This window comes from Microtus ochrogaster, chromosome 7 (assembly GCF_000317375.1).
Source record: "Microtus ochrogaster isolate Prairie Vole_2 chromosome 7, MicOch1.0, whole genome shotgun sequence".
Lineage (NCBI taxonomy): Eukaryota > Metazoa > Chordata > Mammalia > Rodentia > Cricetidae > Microtus > Microtus ochrogaster.
The window spans coordinates 42,655,003-42,672,500 of record NC_022014.1 but is presented as its reverse complement, the minus strand read 5'-3'; the positions used below and the strand labels follow the sequence as shown (position 1 = coordinate 42,672,500).

The following is a 17,498-nucleotide window of genomic DNA, read 5'->3' as shown; positions in this document are numbered from 1 at the left end:
TGGGCCTTGAAGGGAGACTGGGGGCTACTCCTTTCCTTTCTGTTTGCATACTGTGAGGTGAGCAGCTTTGCTCCACCTCATCACAGGCCCAAAGCTGAAGGGGCAAGTGACTGGAAGCTCCAAAAGGACAGGATGGCAGCTATCCACTCCTGAGTAAGCTCCCTCCCTCCCTTCCTCCTTCCGTCCCTCTCCTATAGCAGTGATATTCTGCCTCATAATAGGCCCAAAGTACTTGTCCCAAGATAAATTTTTCCTTTATTGTGTATGTCTCGTGTGTCTTTGTGTGTGTGTGCGCGCGCGTGCACGAGTGCACGACAGAGAGAGAGAGAGAGAGAGAGAGAGAGAGAGAGAGAGAGAGCAACTTTAAGTGTCAACTCCTCAGGAGGCCAGCAACTTCCGGGTTTTGTTTGCAGAGGGCACAGCCTCCATGCTCTGTGTGCACATTAGCCCGGGGATTCTTTTCTTTCTGAATTTAGATGGTAATTTAAAAAGTTTATGTTCCACACGCCTCCTCAGTGTCTCTCCTGGAAGACTGAGGTTGCTTTGAGTGTTTTTTATTTTCTTTTTTCCACTTGTGTGTGTGTGTGTATATATATATGTATATATATACATATATATATACACATATGTGCATATATAGGTATGTGCATGTGTGTTCATTCATGTTTGAGTGTGTGTGTGTGTGTAGACCCAACGTTGAGTGAGGCATCTTCCTCAATCCCTCACTACCTTATTCACTGAGGCAGGATCTCACAGTGAAACCCTGAGTGCACTGATACTGTCAGTCTCCATAGCCCACTTGCTACGGACCCCGTCTCTGCTGTCTTACGAATGGAATTATAAGAGGGTAGTCACTCCCAGCAGCACTTACGTGAGCTCTGGGGATCGGACCCCCAGTGCTCATGCTTACATGGCAAGGGTTTAACTTCTGATCCGTCTCCCCAGCCCATGGGTTCACTGACTTGTCTAGCATCCCTTTGGGAGAGGCTGGTAAGTATCTGGATTTCTTAAAACATTTTGTCTCTTACAAGAATGTGTATTTTCCAATAAAAAGACTATTTTTACTGTTTTGTTTTTAAACAGGATGATGTTTTGATGCAAGGCTACACAATGTCCTAGGTGGAATAATTTACTCGGAAGAATTCATGGCTAGTTGTTCTTTATCTGGAATTAAAAAAATTCACGGAGTCTACATGGCCATTGGGAGGTCACAATCCCCTGAAGCGAGTTATAAAACAGTGTGTGTGTAAGCATTTGCGAGTGCGTGCAGGATCCACCATGACCTGTACCACATGTCTGAAGAATGCTGGAACACAACCAGGTTCAGAACTCACCCCCACTCATCTCACAGAGAGCAGTGCTCAGGCTCGGCGTGCAAGCGTGATTTATTTCATAGCACTTGGAAGGCATCTTGGCAGCTGTAACCTAGCACAGGGTTTTGAACGCTTAAAGCCAAAGATGAAACAAAGCAGGCAAGTCAAAGAACCTTCTGGAAACCAAGAAGAGCATCTTGGCCGGCACATCAGTGCCAAACACAAGTCTTTTGCTCTTATAAACAAAAAGTAAACAAACAGTGAAAGAAAGCGAGCAGCTTACACAGCATCTTGGTGACTGATTTTCTGGAGGGTCTGTGAATGCTCACAGTCAGTTTGTCGGCCTCAAGGGATTCATCTCTCTTCAGCTGAAAGAGAAGTAGAGAGGTGGTTAGGGAGAGAAAACTTTGGAGGTATACCAAAAGCACTTAAAGAAATGTTTTTAAACTTTTAAATACTTCACTGGGGGCAGAATTCAGTCTAGGTCCTCTGACTCAGCTGGACAGGACTATGGGCAAGATACAGAAAAACCAAGTTTTTAATAAGCAGTTGTATGCAGTCCTAGTTCTGCAGTGTGTTAATTAATATTATATAAACACACACACACACACAAACACACACAGCCAAGATGGTTTAATCTTGAAGTGGACAATAGCAATAAAACACTAGCTAGGCCCTTCCTGTCACTGAATTTCTTTCATTTTTGTTAGACGCATCATTAGAGTCAAGACTCTATTCCACGTGATAGGAGATTTCAGAGAACAAAATACTATGATCTTGTGACTGTTATGCTATCTGTTGTGTGTCTCAGTCACTGCTCTATTGCTGTAAAGAAACACCATGACTAAGGCAATCCTCATAATTAAAGACTTATATAAGCAAGCATTTAATTGGGGGCTTGCTTACAGTTTCAGTCCATGATCATCATGGTGGGAAATATAGCGGCAAGCAGGAAGGCAGAGTGCTGGAGTAGTAGCTGAGAGCTTTGCGTCCTGATCCAAAGGCAGTAGGCAAAGAGAAAGAGAGACACTGGGCCTGGGGTGGGCATTTGAAACCTCAGAGGTCACACCTCCCAATCCTTCCAAACAGTTCATTGACTGGGGACTAGGCATGCAAATATATAGGCATATGGGGGACATTCTCATTCAAACCACTATGTTGTGAGGCTCTCAGCATCTTGAACGTGCTCACGAGCCACGTGGATCTTCTCAGGGTTGATGCAACCCTTTCCCCACTGTCCGCATTGCTATCTCACAAGTGCCCCTCAGTTGAAAGGGAGCCACATTTCTTTGAATAATATATTCCCAGCCCTTTTCAGCAGATTCCCTGACACTGTCCTGATAGGCATAATTTAGGACATGCTGATTGTCCAATTCTACTGATAAAACTGCATATCCTTCAGAATTTTAAACACTGACATATATTTATCCTAATTGGATTATAGTGTGATCCTTGTACTAATGGAAGTTTGGAATGTCAGCATGACCTGACAGGCCATCTTTACTAGCCTATTTCAGGCCCACCTACTCCTGAAGATGCAGCAGCTCTAGCCTATTGTTCTCTTATTCCTCCAAGGTCCACAAGCACCAGAGAGCTGTGCTATCCATCTGGTGGTGGAATCTCTCTCTGTTTGATCTGCTTTCTGTCTGTGGGGATGTTGTGCCAGAAGACAGAAACTCTGATGACCTGAGACCAGTCCACACCTAGAAGTCCAGAGTCTGTTAATTTTCTGGCTTTCCCCTCTTATTCTCTCACCAGCAGCACCCCACGTCTCTCTTAGGCTGTTTATTCCTTCTCCATGCTCACTTAGTACTTTGGTTGGCGTTTTGCTCACTTTTCCCATTGCTATAACAAAATACCTAACAAAAACAAAACAAAACAAAACAAAAAACAGCTTATGGGGAAAAGGGTTAGTTGTTGAGTTTGACACAGTTTGAGGGGAGTCCTTTAGGAAGAGGGAGAAGAGGTCAGAGAGGCAGGGGCATGAAGCAGATGGTCACATTGCATCCCAGTCAGGAAACAGGGAGACAAATACTGTGCTGGATTCCCTTTCTCTTACATCCTCTTTGCATTCAGTCTGGGACCCCAGCATATGGGCTGCTGCTACCATCATTCAGGGTGGGTATTCCTCCCTTAGTTACACCTCTCTGGAAATGTCCTCAGAAAAATGCCCAGAGGTGTGTCTCCTAGGTGATTTCAAATCCAATCAAGATGACAGGGAAGATTAAGCTGAGTTAGTCCCAACTCCAGTTCCTGGTCCTGTCACCAAATAACCTAACAGATCAGACTGTCCCATTCCCTAGTCCCAATAGTTGGATAACTGGAGTTGGGTTTCACATATTTGCTTCTGTCCTCCTGGGAACGGAAGGAATCCCTTCTTCACTGCTTCTGAGGTGGGAATTACAGTGGTCTCTTGTGTGGCACCATGAGAAAAGTACTCACAGTGCTTCTGTGTGCAGGCTTTAAGGTCCCTAGAAACCAGAAAGGAGGCTGGGAATGTGACAGCCTCATGTATTTTCCTGAACAAACTTTCACTGAGAGCTATGTCTGTTTTGTGGAATTCAGGTCTAAGCTAAGCCTCCCTTCATGTGCCAACAGTCAGCTGAGATTCCTTCTCTGGTGGTGACATGGGTCCTGATGGATCAACTGAGATCATCCAGTGGAAGGAAAATTGAATTGTTCTACACATTCTCAAGCTCCATTAGAATCAACCCACTGAGTTGTATGGAGACTTTTTTAAGTGCAAGGTAAACGAAAAATGAGTGGAATTGTGTGTGACCATGAACTGTGAGCTTTCTGGGATGCAAGTTATCATGAGAAAGTCTTCTCAAGGACAACTTGGAAGAATGGCCCATTAAAAGGTCACCTCGATAGCTCCCCAAATCCATATCCTATGACTCTACAGTAATGCATGCTCCTTAAAATCAAGCGGTCCTCAGAAACACATGGGTCCTAGGCACCTACCTGTGTGGTAACTTAGTCTGCCTGTCTTTTAAACTTAACAGTGCTCTCTACATAAAATCTATATTTTTAGAAAGTGAGGTGTTAAAAGTCATTTGAGATTTGACCTTTTAGGGTCACCTGGAACCTGAGAAGAACTGAGGAAATCCTGCACTGATGTAGAAATCAATGGGGATTGCATGAAGATGCTAAATTGTTCCTAATATGGTAAGAATGCCAGAGCAAGGCATGAGGTACTCAACAAGTGGTAAACTATTGCTCTTCTGCTGGTTGTCATTATTGTTCCACATCTCAAAAGACATGATATGGATCGAAATACCCAAGAACAGCTATTTGCCTTTATGAATCTCCTTATGGGGATTACTGAGTCTCTTCTGGGAAAAAATGTCCATCTTCTAACTCAGTTGTGTTGTGTGTGACAGATGTTAGCCTTCGCCTCAGCCATCAACCTGGCAAAAACCTGGAGTCACCTAGGAAGGGGGAATCAATACAGAGACCCACAACCAGACATTATGCAGCGAGAAAGGGAGAGACCTTGGAACGTGCAGCTCTAAATGGGACATCGCTATCAAACCTTTCCCCTCAACACTCAGCAAACACTGTGGAAGAGGAGGCAAAAATGAGGGGATGGAAGACACCAGAAGAATAAGGCCCTCTGAATCAGCTGAGCAAAGCTCATGTGAACTCAGAGCCTGAAGCAACAAGCATAGGGCCTACCTGGGGTTGTACCAGGTCCTGTGTGTGTGTGTGTGTGTGTGTGTGTGTGTGTGTGTGTGTGTGTGTGTGTATGTGTGTAGCTTTCATTTTAGTTTTGTATTGGACTCCCAAGTATGTGAACAATTGGTCTCTGATTTTTGTGCCTTCTCTTGGGCTTTCTTCCTTCTGTTGGTTTGCTTTGTCCAACTTCAATGTGGTGGTTTTTGCTTATCTTATTATATTTTTTCTTGTTTTGTTATTATCTTTTATAAGCCTGTTCTTTTCTAATGAGAGACAGAAAGGGAGTGGATTGGGATGGGCGGGGAGGTGGAGAGGAGCTGGGAGGAATAAAAGGAGGGGAAATTGTAATCAAGATATATTGTACGAGAAAAGAACCTATTTTTCAATAAATGGGAAATAATAATAAAAACTATTTTAATTCTGGTCCTAAAATTGTGGCCAGTGTAAGAGAGAGTTGTTGGTTTTTCCATAATTATTTTCAACGAATAGTATATTGAAAGGTTGGTCACTTCATGGCTGAATTTCATAGCTCCCAGAGGAAGTCTGTACTCCCGCAAAATCTTTCTTTAAATCAAACACAAACAATCATTCCAGATAATTCTTTTTATGACTAGCCTCCTGGACATTGTAGTTTGTACCCAAAGAAAACCACTTATCAATTACCTCTCACCTTGAAGTATCTTCAGGTTATAATGTCACAACTAGTCAACTTAAGGAAGAGATGGACTGAATATATGTATAGTGAAGTGTCCATCAGGGTTCACAATGTCTGACACACAGAGTCTAAGACATTTGTCCAGTTAATGTTAAATGATGCTCTCATAGTAAATACTTGCATTTCACTTCAGGTGCTCTGCATGATACTCAGTCATCAATGGTGTGAACTCTGCCATCAGAATCAGGGAGTGACAAGGAGGGATGAGACACTGTCGTCACTCTATGGGATGATCCAAGGCTCAGAACCTTAGAAACTTACCCATCTGACACCTCCAGCTATGAAGCACCAAGGTGAGATTCATGGGGCTGATTGTCTTTCAGGTTATTGTCTTGATGAGCTGTTCATGGTGATTGTGGTATCTGTGTGTGTGGTGTGTGATGTGTGTGTGGTGTATGTGTTTGTGCACTTGAGTATATATGTGTGTATATGTGCGTATAGGTGTAGATTCACAATGTCTTGATCTATACTTAATTGTCTGTCTTTCAACTTCTCTATCAGCTCATTTGTCTGCCCATCCATCCATCCATCCATCCATCCATCCATCCATCCATCCATCCATCCATCACTATCTTGCTTCTTTGCAGTCTATCGGGCATAGTTGATGTTTATGTAATTCACACATGTCCCCTCATCAACACAAAAGTCATGTGTGAGAGAGACAGGAATTAGGCTAGACGTTGCCAGTACCTCCTCCTAGATGATTGGGAAGCTACTCATGGATCACGTACTTTCTGTCTCTATGATGTTCTGAGCCTGAAGAGCATCTCTGTGGAAATGCATGTACTGGAATGAGGTAGCATCAGTGAATGCTCAGCCTTAGCCTTGAACACACACAGGGCTTCATTTGTCCTGTGCTTTCATCGGTATTGTCTTGGCTGCTTCCTGAAGACAGTGGCAACCAGACTCAGTCAAACCTTTAGACTTCTCAGTAGACTCAATAACTCAAATAGCGTTACAACTTGGATGTCTTTAAATCTTGAAAATTTAAAGGCTCTTGGAGGCAACGTTTTCAAGTCTTTGTAGAGAAGGTAAAGCTCAGTTATGAAGGAAGTAATTCAGCCTCGTTTTCTGAGTGAACTTAGTCTGGGTTGGGAGAGATGAGTACACTTAAAGGGTCCACATGGGATTGTAAATTGTAATGAAGGAAGTTACTGGAAATAATGACATCTACAACAGAGGTAGGACAGTTCGGGGGTCTAGGAGAGCTCCCCTAAGGAAGTGCACTTGACGCATGGCACTTGAAGCACGGCTGAAAGGGTGGACAAGAGTCAAAAAGGCCGAGAAAGTGTGGTGATGGGTAGCAGGGACCTTCCAACAAAAGGGTTCCAGAGGTTGTGACACCTGACCAGTGTTAACTGAGGTTTCTGACAGGGTACAGACCACTGTCCTACAGCAGAACAGAACTTGCTTCTGCCGGCTGCTGACATAGGGCTGTTTAAATTCTCAGAATGACAAATCAGACATTGTCCTTTCTTGGCACCCTCTGGTCCACTCACTCTTACTTCATCTTTTCTGGCACAGGATGTCATCAATTGCATTACTCACACAAAGCAGGGTGGCTATTCTCTGAACTGCCCCAGTTTGGGACACAGACACTGTGGATTCACGAGACTGGAACACAATGAAACTCGGGCAAAAATCTATGTTTGCTGTTCAACTTAGGCATGTCCCCCAAACTCACACGAGACAAATGATTGTTTAGCACTGAACACGATGCTATTGTTACAAAAGGAGAGAAGGTTTTAGGGAATTGTGATATTTAGAAATGTATGAAAGTCTTTTCCTCTGGGTTAGATAGACAGGACATTCTGGAACGGTGGTCTAAGCTGGTCTAGCGTGGCATAGATCTTGGGGGAATATACCACTACTCTCTGCTTAGATTCATTCTGGTGCCTGCATGCCTGTGACACTGAAATTAAGCTCCTCCTACTCAAGCATGGCCATTCATTTTGGGACAGTCGGTATTCAAAGAAGATCCTTTCTTTCTTGATAAACGCCTTTCTCAGAGATGGGCTGGGGTGGGACCCTGCATCTGGAGTTACAGTGCCAGAGGATGGGATGGGATGTGTGTTTGTGTTTAATTCTTTCATTTATAGCTCATGTCTATCCCATAATCTCTTTGCCTTTTTAAAAAAGAGCCACAGACTGTTAGAGGCAGAAGAAGTCTTAGAAAATGATGTGATGTGACCTTTCCATTCTCCAAATGGGAAAGCAATCCCAGGAGAATTATGTGCAGCCTGCCTAAAGGCACACATCAGCCGAGCACCTGAGAATCTAAACAACGCCATAACTGTTTACTGCGTGAGCCACTTCCTTAAATGAATAGAAAACTATCGTTGTGAGGACTCACATCTAGGAATATGGGTACAGAACACAGTAGGAAGAATATAGATTCACTCCTACATGCATCATAAACAAATTCTCTCATCTAATTTGAAGCCAGAGAAAAGAAAAAACATGTTTATGTCCACAAGCTCGGAAAATGAACCTCTAAATGTAAGATATAGGGAAAACCGAGTGATTTTCCCAGAAACCCACATGTGTCTTAATCACATACTACTCTAACTTAGAAGTTCTGTTTAATTTTCCATCCTTCAATCCCTACCTGCTATAAAACTGGTTCCAAGGTGAATATATATATGTATATATATGTACAATGTATATGAAATATAAACCATATTCATATTTAGCTTGATATTCCAATCAAAGGGCAGTGCGCCACAAGGAAATACTGACCTTCACAGCTGTCTGTCTGTCTCAGACTGCTAAGCAGGGAGCACTCCCAATACCTTCAGCACAAGCTGGTACAGTGAAAAACTTCAAAATAAAGTAAAGGGGCAGCGATGAGGTAGCAGGTGCGGAAGGGTCCCCCTAGAATGTGACCCTCTGACCCCAGGTCACTTCCTGTGCACAGTCAAAGTGAGGCTTCTCCTCAAGACCCTGGAGGCAGATTCTCCCATGAGTGATAGCTCTATTGATATCCCTAGGAAGTTCTAGCACTTTCTTAGAAACACAGGTGAACAAGCCTAGAGAGGATGATGGATACCAGGTAAAGAAAGTCAAAGAGTTGTGGTTTGCTGTTTCATTCGTGGTAATTTTTCCCTGTTCAAAGGGAGACCAAACTGAGATTTTACTTGTGAGATACATGCTGAGTCAACATGTGAAGGTTACACATGAAGCTATTTTACATACTTACAAACTTTTGCTTCTTAATTCCCCACTTAAAGTCATCCTCCATGACCCCTTCTGATTTTATGTCTTTCCTTCATGCTAAGTCTTTCTTTGAACTCAAAATGGGTGAAAACAGGAGGGATGCTGCCCCAAACCAGTCACCTTGGATACTCACTCTGAGCCCCATGAGGTAGTAGAGGATGCTGATGAGGGTCATCGGGAGGACGTAGAAGAGGAATGAGGTGGCTTGGATGATGAAGTTGTACACCCACATGGGCTTGATGACTGTACAGGTGGCAGAGCCCGGCACGGAGGACCCGTTGGGAAAGTACTGGAACTTGATGCCATGGATGCTGGTGTTGGGCAAAGAAAAGATCACCGAGAAGCCCCAGACGAGGCTGAGGATTCTGAGGGCCCGCCGCCTCGTGCTCTCCAGCTTGGCTCGGAATGGGTGGACGATGGCCACGTAGCGTTCTATGCTAACTGTGGTGACGCTAAGAATGGAGGCAAAGCACACAGTCTCGAAGAGGGCGGTCTTGAAGTAGCAGCCCACCGGCCCGAACAGGAAGGGGTAATTGTGCCACATCTCATAGACCTCCAGAGGCATCCCAAATAGCAGGACCAGCAGGTCTGAGATGGCCAGGCTGAAGAGGTAGTAGTTGGTGGGTGTCTTCAAGGTCTGATGTCGGAGGATCACCAGGCACACCAGAAGATTGCCCATCACCCCTACCACGAAGATCAGCGCATAGGCCACAGACACCGGGAGGGAGAGGTGGCTGCGTCGGGGTCCACAGACGTGAGCCAGGTACTCCTCTGTACTGTTCAGGTACCGAAGGAAAGGATCGTAGATCCAGGAAGCATTTTCAAGTTTTCCCATCGCTGAGGTTAAAATTCAAGGCTACAGGTGTCCCCTGATCTGAGGCTCTGTTCCAAGCTGAGCCAGAGCGGGGACAACCCTGAAAGCAGAGGCTTCTGAAGAAGACCCAGTGAGAGTAAGAGCATCAGCCTCCAGAGCGCTCCTCTCACACAGCTAATTCCTTCTGAGGACCACACAAGCCCCGCCCCCGGCAGGCTGCAGGCCAATGAGTGTGTTAAGCTGCACCGTGGGAGAGCCAGGCAGGTTGGCTTGAGGCTTTGTGTGTGGGAGTCTGAGAGGAGGGACCTTCCTGTGGCTTGGAAGCAGCCAGAGAATCAGCTCACACAGAATGAGCTGGGGCCACCGGAGGAGCAAATACTCCCAGCAGGGCCAGTCTCAGAGTTGTGGGACTCTGGGAAGAAACCCAGGAAGGCCTGAGGAACCTGACAGCTAAGCCAGGGTCTCCATCTCTCTCTGAACTCTGGATGTCATATCAAAGAGTGAAAGACCAACCGATTTCTCAGGTATTGCTCCTTCGAATAACCATCTGGGAAAAGCCGGAGATGTGATTTGGAGGATCACAGTGACTGAAAATAAGCTTTTAGGTTTTGTCCTTTCTTAAAAGTCTCTCCCAACAGTTCAGAAAGCAAGTGGGTTTCAGGACCAGGTCATTAGAAATTAGGAAAATAGAACTATCAGATTCCTCACCCCCTCTCCTCTTTCCTGTTTGCCCTTCCTTCTCTCTCCGTCCGTCCGTCTGTCTGTCTGTCTGTCTGTCTCTCTCCTCACCCCCTCTGTCTCTCTCTGTCTCTCTCTGTCCCTCTCTCTATCTCTCTCTCTTCTCTCTCCCCTCTCCTCTCTCCCCTCACCCCCCTCTGTCTCTTTCTCTCCTGTGTTACTCATTTTGTTTTGTTCAGCAAACTCTTTCCTGGTTTGCTACATGCCCCGTGCTCTCCCAGCTTTGTGGAAACACAAGAGTGTTAGGCACTCTTCTTACTGTTTTTCACCGAATGCCGGGCGGAAGGACTTACAGAGATGGGGAGATGGCTCCAGACTGAAGATGCTTTTCACCAAGTCTGATGACCAGAGCTCAATCCGTGGGACTCACAAAGCGGGAAAAGAACAAATTCTCACAAGTTATCCTCCAACACACACACACACACACACACACACACACACACACCACACCACACCACACCACACCAAACAAGCAAATAAATAAATGTAACATTCAAAAGGCAAAAAAGAAAGGACTTAGCTTCATTCACAGTTTAAGAAAGTCTACAACAGTGTGCCGTGGTGGGGAAGGCATGGCCATAGGAACGTGAAGCAGCTAGTCCATCGAAACCACATGTAGCCACAGTCAGAAAGGGTCCCTTACAGACACGGCCAGAGATGGGTCTCCTGGTTAATTCTGAACTCAACCAAGTTGACAGTGGAGATGAACCCCCACAGTCAGTGAGCATCTCTGCTCCCTAGAGCTTTTCTTACTGTCAGGGCTTCTGAAAATGTAATCGTAAATTAGTAAATACACGTTTCCAGATGAAAGTTGATAAATACTTTGCCAAGGAACTCAAAGAAGACTTATTTCAGCATATGTCTTTAAGACCAAGATCTGAAAGGCTAAAAAAAAAAGGCTATCCCTGGGAAAAGGGATGTCAAGGGCAAACAAAGGTCCCGAGGCAGGAACAAGTTTCAGAATGGGGAACTGACCAGTGATGAAAAGAGGTGAGTCCCTAGGTTAGTGCTGTGTAGCAGTTCCCTGAGATTAAACCTCCCATCTTTAAGACTAAACCTCCCATCTTGGATGGAAGCTCCTTAGGACCCAGGATATTCTTTTTTTTTTCTTTTTTTGGTTTTTCGAGGCAGGGTTTCTCCATAGCTTTGGAGCCTGTCCTGGAACTAGCTCTTGTAGACCAGGCTGGCCTCAAACTCACAGAGATCCACCTGCCTCTGCTTCCTGAGTGCTGGGATTAAAGGTGTGCGCCACCGCCACCTGGTGGACGCAGGATATTCTAAGGGGAAGTAAAGCATTCCAAGGAAGCTCATTAATCTCAGGAAATAAAGAACCGGAAAGTTCAGGAAGTCTCCAAAACTGACCAGATTTATGCACTCCAAGAGTGCATAAGCAGTTGTGGCTATTGTGAGACACTCTTAGATGAACTGAGCTGCCTGGAAGAGGCTCAGACCAGCTTGAGCCACCCGGAAGGGACACACTCCAACCCTTTGAGCTGTCTTCAGTGTCCTTGCCTCTTGGCCCAATCCTTGCCGTAGCTGCCTGTGTCTTTGGAAACTGTTCTTGGTCTGCTCTGTGTTGTCTCTGTCTGTGTCTCAGGGAGCCACTGAGGTCTCTCTTGGTCTGCTCTCTTGGTGTGATTACTCTCATGGTTCACTGTGTACAGTCCCAGCCCGTGCTTCAGACTTCCTCTCCTGGTCCTCTCTGTGGAGTTGCAGCCTGTGCTTTGGAGTTTCCTTTGAGGTCGCTGGGAGGGGGGTGGGTAGGAAGATTTGGAGGTTGAGTGTGACTTGTAGCTTATTGGGTCTGATCGATGGGCGTAGCATTGGAACAGCTTACCTCTTAGACCTCCCTGTGTTTCAGAGTTCCTCTGAGGTCATGGGTAATAGGAGGGTTTGAGTGTCGAATGTGACTACCTGCGGGAAGCTTGCATGCTGGCTGGCTAGAGAAGCTGAGGCAGGTGGGAGAGGGGCCCAGGTTTTTGCCCCACTGTGGAGGACCTGTAGAGTGGTGGGTTGTCCCGCTATGTACGTGATCACTCATCTCTTGGTCCTTTCTGTGTAGTGGTAGCCTGTGTTTCAGAGTGACAAATTGGATTTTAAAAAGTAAAGTAAAAAGGCATATATAAAGTTGGGATAGAGAAGTGGTTGGGAAAGAGGAGTGAGTGATGATGATATGAGCAAAATGCACTGCATAGAATTATTAAATTTTCAAGTAGCAAAAGGCAGAGTTGTATTTAGTTTCCATGAGTCTCAGTTTTGCCATTTGCAAAATAAACCAGCTGCAGTGCCTTGCAGGATTTTCGTGGAGGTGAAGTAGTTCTTGGGAAAAGTGTTCAATATCAATCTAAGATTTGACCCCACATTAGAGGCCTCTTCTAGTAACGACAAAGTCCTGGGTCTGACCGCTAGCACTACAAAAATACTCAGCATGCATTATTTAAAGTTATGCCGTTTTAAAACAAAATTTAATAATAAGATATGTAATAGGATAATAATCATGAGAAATAAAAAATCTGAGTGTGTTTACTTGTACTGAGGTCAAAAGGTGCTATTACATTTGAAGCCACCCTGAGTTTCACAGTGAGTTCTAGGCCTGGGCTTCACAGCAACCTTCTTTCTCAAAAAGCTAGCAAGACAGTTACAACCTTTTCACACGGGGAATGTGTTTGGAGTGATTGATGTGAAGATGAAATGAGTGTGTGTGTGTGTTTGTGATATGCATGTGCATGTTCATGCATGTTCACCTGAGTGATTGTGGGTATGCATATGCCACAAAACATATGTGGAAGTCATAGAATAACCAATGGCGTCAGTCCTCAACTTCTACCTTGTCTGAGATAAGGTCTCTGTTTGCTGCTCTGTGCCCCAGGAATGCTGGATGGAGAGAGATTCTAGTGCTTTATTCCCCATCTCCACATAAAACTGCTGGAGTTACAAGCAAGTTGCCTTGTCCTGAAGACTTCTGAATTTCAATGGACTTTTGTGCAAAAGCTGCTGGGAAAGTATATGGACACGTGCCCCTCTTCCCACCCGGCCCAGTGACTAGATCTACAGTCAACTAAACAATGATGATAAGAATGAGGGACCCAATGTCCTGGGAGGACCTGTGGTGGCTAATCTCAACTGTCAACTTGATGAGATCTAGAATCACTGGGGAGATGTGTCTGTGGCATGCCTATGGGATTTACCTTGACCACATTAGTTAAGGTGGGAAGTTATGCCCACTTTGGGTGGCATCATTCCCTAGGATAGGCTCTTGTATGGTATAAAAAGGAGAAAGTGGGAGATAAGGGCGAGCTGGAGTGAGGTGAGATTGATTAGAAAAATAAAAAGGAGAAACTTAACTGAGTAACCTGTATTCATTGCTCTGCTTTATTTTTCTTTTGGAAGATTTGTTTATTATTTTTATGTGTATGTGCCTATGTGCTTTTCTGTGCACCATGTGCATGCAAGAGTTCCCTGAATCCAGAAGAGGGCATTGGATCCATTGGAACTGGAAGTACAGGCATTGGGAATTGAACCCAGGTCCTCTGAAATAGCAGTAAGTGCTCTTTACTGAATGCTGATATAGTTCAACAACTATCATGCCACTGTGACTTCCCTGCCGCAATGGAATTGAACTGTGAGACAAACCATCTACCTTAAGTTGCTTTTGTCTGGATACCTTATCACAGGAACTGGAAAAGGAATGAAGACAGACCATGCATTTTGTATAGAGATGGCTTGTCTAAAGGAGACTCAGCAGAGTGGAGCATGAAGTCACCTCTGAGGACCTGATCATACGCTTGGCCGGTATCCAGGTCTGGAGGAGACGCTCATGTGTGCAAAGTCTCAGGGCAACATCAGAGGGTGGGTTCCACGAGAATTTTCTAGTACTACACAGAGAAGCCTTAAGGATCATTCATGTTCATCTGAGAGAAGCTGGGGCTCTTGCCACACCTCCACAGTTTTAATCCCCTGTTGTGGGAGGAATGCTGTTGGAGCAGGAATCCTGCAACATCTATGAATTATTCCTAGATCACTTAGAGAAGATTAGAAAGCAGAACAATAGGAGAGCAGGGGGGGGAACTGATGGTGCAGCCTGAGCAGCAACAGCCGCTGAAGGCAGAGGAAGAAGCCAGTGACACAGGGCCTTAGCGGTATCTACCAAACTCACAGAAATAGCAGGAACTATATTAGTTGGCACCTGTTCGCAGCTTATATTATATGTATTATATCATTGTAAGTGTCTCATGTGCACCAGCTTTGTGCCCTTGGCAACAGGGTCTGGGAGGTTATCTTCCCTTATCCGTCAGTACAAGGGAGGAACAAGAAGCACAAGAACCAACGAGACCTGGTGGACCTGTCCCTTTTTGCACACTGTATCGGTCATTTGGGCTATGTTATGCTCTGTGATGCTTGTTCTTGGTTGTCAATCTGACTACACCTGTCACTAACTAAAACCCAAGTGGCTGCGTACACCTGTGGGGAGTTTTTTCTTAAGTCTTTTGAAGGAGGAAGGCCCACTTTTCATCTGGATTTTTTGATTTGGGAATGTCTACCTTTAATTTGGGTTAAATTAGGCAGCCATACAGAGGACATGGAAGAAAGAAGCTCTCTTTGCCTGTTTGCTCCTGGAAGATTCATCCATTCCTTCACTGACATTAGAGCCTACTTCTTCAGGATTTCCTTTTATACTGAAGACCAATTGAGACATCCACCATCATGGACTAAACAACTACTGAGTTTTTGGTAGACAGTCATTGTTGGACTAGCTGGACCAGAGCCTGAAAGTCATTCATGTGTGTGTGTGTGTGTGTGTGTGTGTGTGTGTAGATTCATTCCATCAGTTCTGTTCCTGAGAATCCTGACTAATACATGCTTTCTAACAACAATGTCCAAACGTTAGGAGAGTAAGATAAACAGAGATACCGCTTGTTCATTTTGCACACCTGCGAAGGATTACCTGGTATTTTCTGCTCTGTTTGTTTTCACACCAGGGTGGAGGTTTCAGTCAATGATTCCTTAGCAAAATGCTCAGAGGGAACCCTGACTCTGATACTTTGTGCTCGGAACTGACAGATGGTGATTCCATTCCCATTTCCCAGGCCAGGTCAAGTTAGAAGTCATTTGTAATTTTAACAAGGTTCAGAAGAGCCATGTCCCAAACTAAAATTCTTGTAAAACATACAACCATGCATCCTACTTTCTTGGGCATGTGCTGTTTGGTTCACTGTCCTCCTTTCAGGCAGAATGCCTTGTTTACATCGCTAGAGACAGCTTGCGATTTCCAGCCAGTCACAGCTCCAAGCTAACTGTCCTAACAGTCTCTCTAGCAGAAAAGAACAGCATCTCTCTTAGCAGATCCACGTGGCTGTCCTCCTGTCCCATAGGCCTGTACATTTCAAGGGCAAGTCTCAGGCTGCCCCCTGCAGAGTCCCAGCCTTTTCCTGCTGTCTCTCCTTGTCAATACCAGGCTTCTAGATTCATGTCTCATGTGCTCAGGACTCTTCCTGGGGCAACGTTCTGCTTCCATATTGAGACAGAAGTCAATAGATTGATGAGATCATGATAGATTTTTCTTGTCAGTAAGATAATCAGGATTAACAGTTCCAAACTCATTGAGATTGTTGTAGACAAATGGTGACAGATAGAGAATAGTTTAATGTGACATTTGCTACACAGTAAGAACCTACTAAGTACTGTATTTCTGCACTGAAAGCAGAAAGATGATCGTCCACTAATGGAATGGCTTGATTGAGGCCAGGTCACTGGTCCCTGCTGGAAATTCAATGAATAATTTGCTGTAGTTGATAAATGCAATATTGCCTTTTGTTTTCCATAATATTTTAATTGAAAGTTATTTATAGAATGTATGTATCTAATTATTTGATGTTTTAGCCAGTGCTCTATTGCTATGAAGAGACCCCCTGACCACAGCACACTCTTTTAATTGATGGCATTTAATTGTGACTGGCTATAGTTTCAGAGGGTTAGTCCATTATCAGCGTGGTAGAAGCATGGCAGCATGCAGACAGACAAGGTGCTGGAGAAGGAGCTGAGAGTTCTACCTCAGGATCCCCAGGAAGCAGGAAGAAAAGAACCATTGGGCGTGGCTTGAGCACTTGAAGTCTCAAATCCCATCCCCAATGACGTACTTCTTCCAACAAGGCCACACCTACTCCAACAAGGCCACACTTCCTAAACTTGTCAAATAGTTTATTTTGTCAAATTCCTTATTGACTAAGTATTCAAAGTATGTCCCTATGGGGCCTTTCTTACTCAAACCGCCATATTCCACTCCCTGGCCCATAGGCTTGTATAACAAAAATGCATTTAGTATAACTTCAGAAATCCCCATAGTTTTTAACAGTCTCAACACTGTTTAAAAGTCTAAAGTTCAAAGTCTCTTCTGATACTCAAGGTAATCTCTTAACTGTAACCCCCAGTAAAATCAAAATAAGAAATTGAATCCTGTACTTCCAACATATACCAGCATGGGATATACATTATCATTCCAAAAGGCAGGAAAGGGATCATTCAGGGCAAACTACAAACTCTGTATCTCTATGCCTGATGTCAAAATGTTCTTCAGATCTCCAACTCCTTTCAGCTTTGTTGACTAACATACCTCTTCTTCTTGGACTGGTTCCACACTCATTCTGCAGCTTTCCGTGGAGGGTATCCCAGTTTCTTAACATCTCCAACATCATGGGGTCTCCAAGACAATCCAGGCTTTATAGTCACAGCTTTATACAACGGCCTCTCTGGGCCCCTATTCTGGGGTATTACCCCCCCCACACACACCTAACAAGCAAGCAAAAAATGCGACATTTAAAAAGTGTCTTTCCTTCGTTGTGGGGGGGGGCAAATTCCATAACCCCTTTCTTGTATCTTTGACTTTAAAGCCAGAATCATGTGGCCAGAGCAGCCAAGTTTTGCTGCTTGTTGGGGCTAGAACATTGCCCCCTCCTTCAATTACATCTGTATCAGCTTTCTCTTTTCAATGGCTTCCTTCACTGGTTAAGCCTTCCTTTAATTGCTT

The 17,498-nt window shown here is 44.6% G+C and overlaps 1 protein-coding gene across 1 annotated transcript in view; it reads right to left on the bottom strand.

Moving 5' to 3' along the window:
• The window catches only part of Nmur2 (neuromedin U receptor 2), a 13,791-nt gene extending 4,027 nt beyond the window's left edge, over nt 1-9,764 (bottom strand). The window contains exons 1-2 of the mRNA XM_005350039.2: nt 9,056-9,764; nt 1,597-1,681 (exon numbers count right to left, since the gene is read on the bottom strand). Of these exons, the coding sequence (XP_005350096.2) occupies nt 1,597-1,681; nt 9,056-9,757 (787 nt within the window). The 5' untranslated portion in view covers nt 9,758-9,764. The remainder of the gene's footprint in view (nt 1-1,596; nt 1,682-9,055) is intronic.
• Between the last annotated feature and the right edge of the window lie 7,734 nt (nt 9,765-17,498).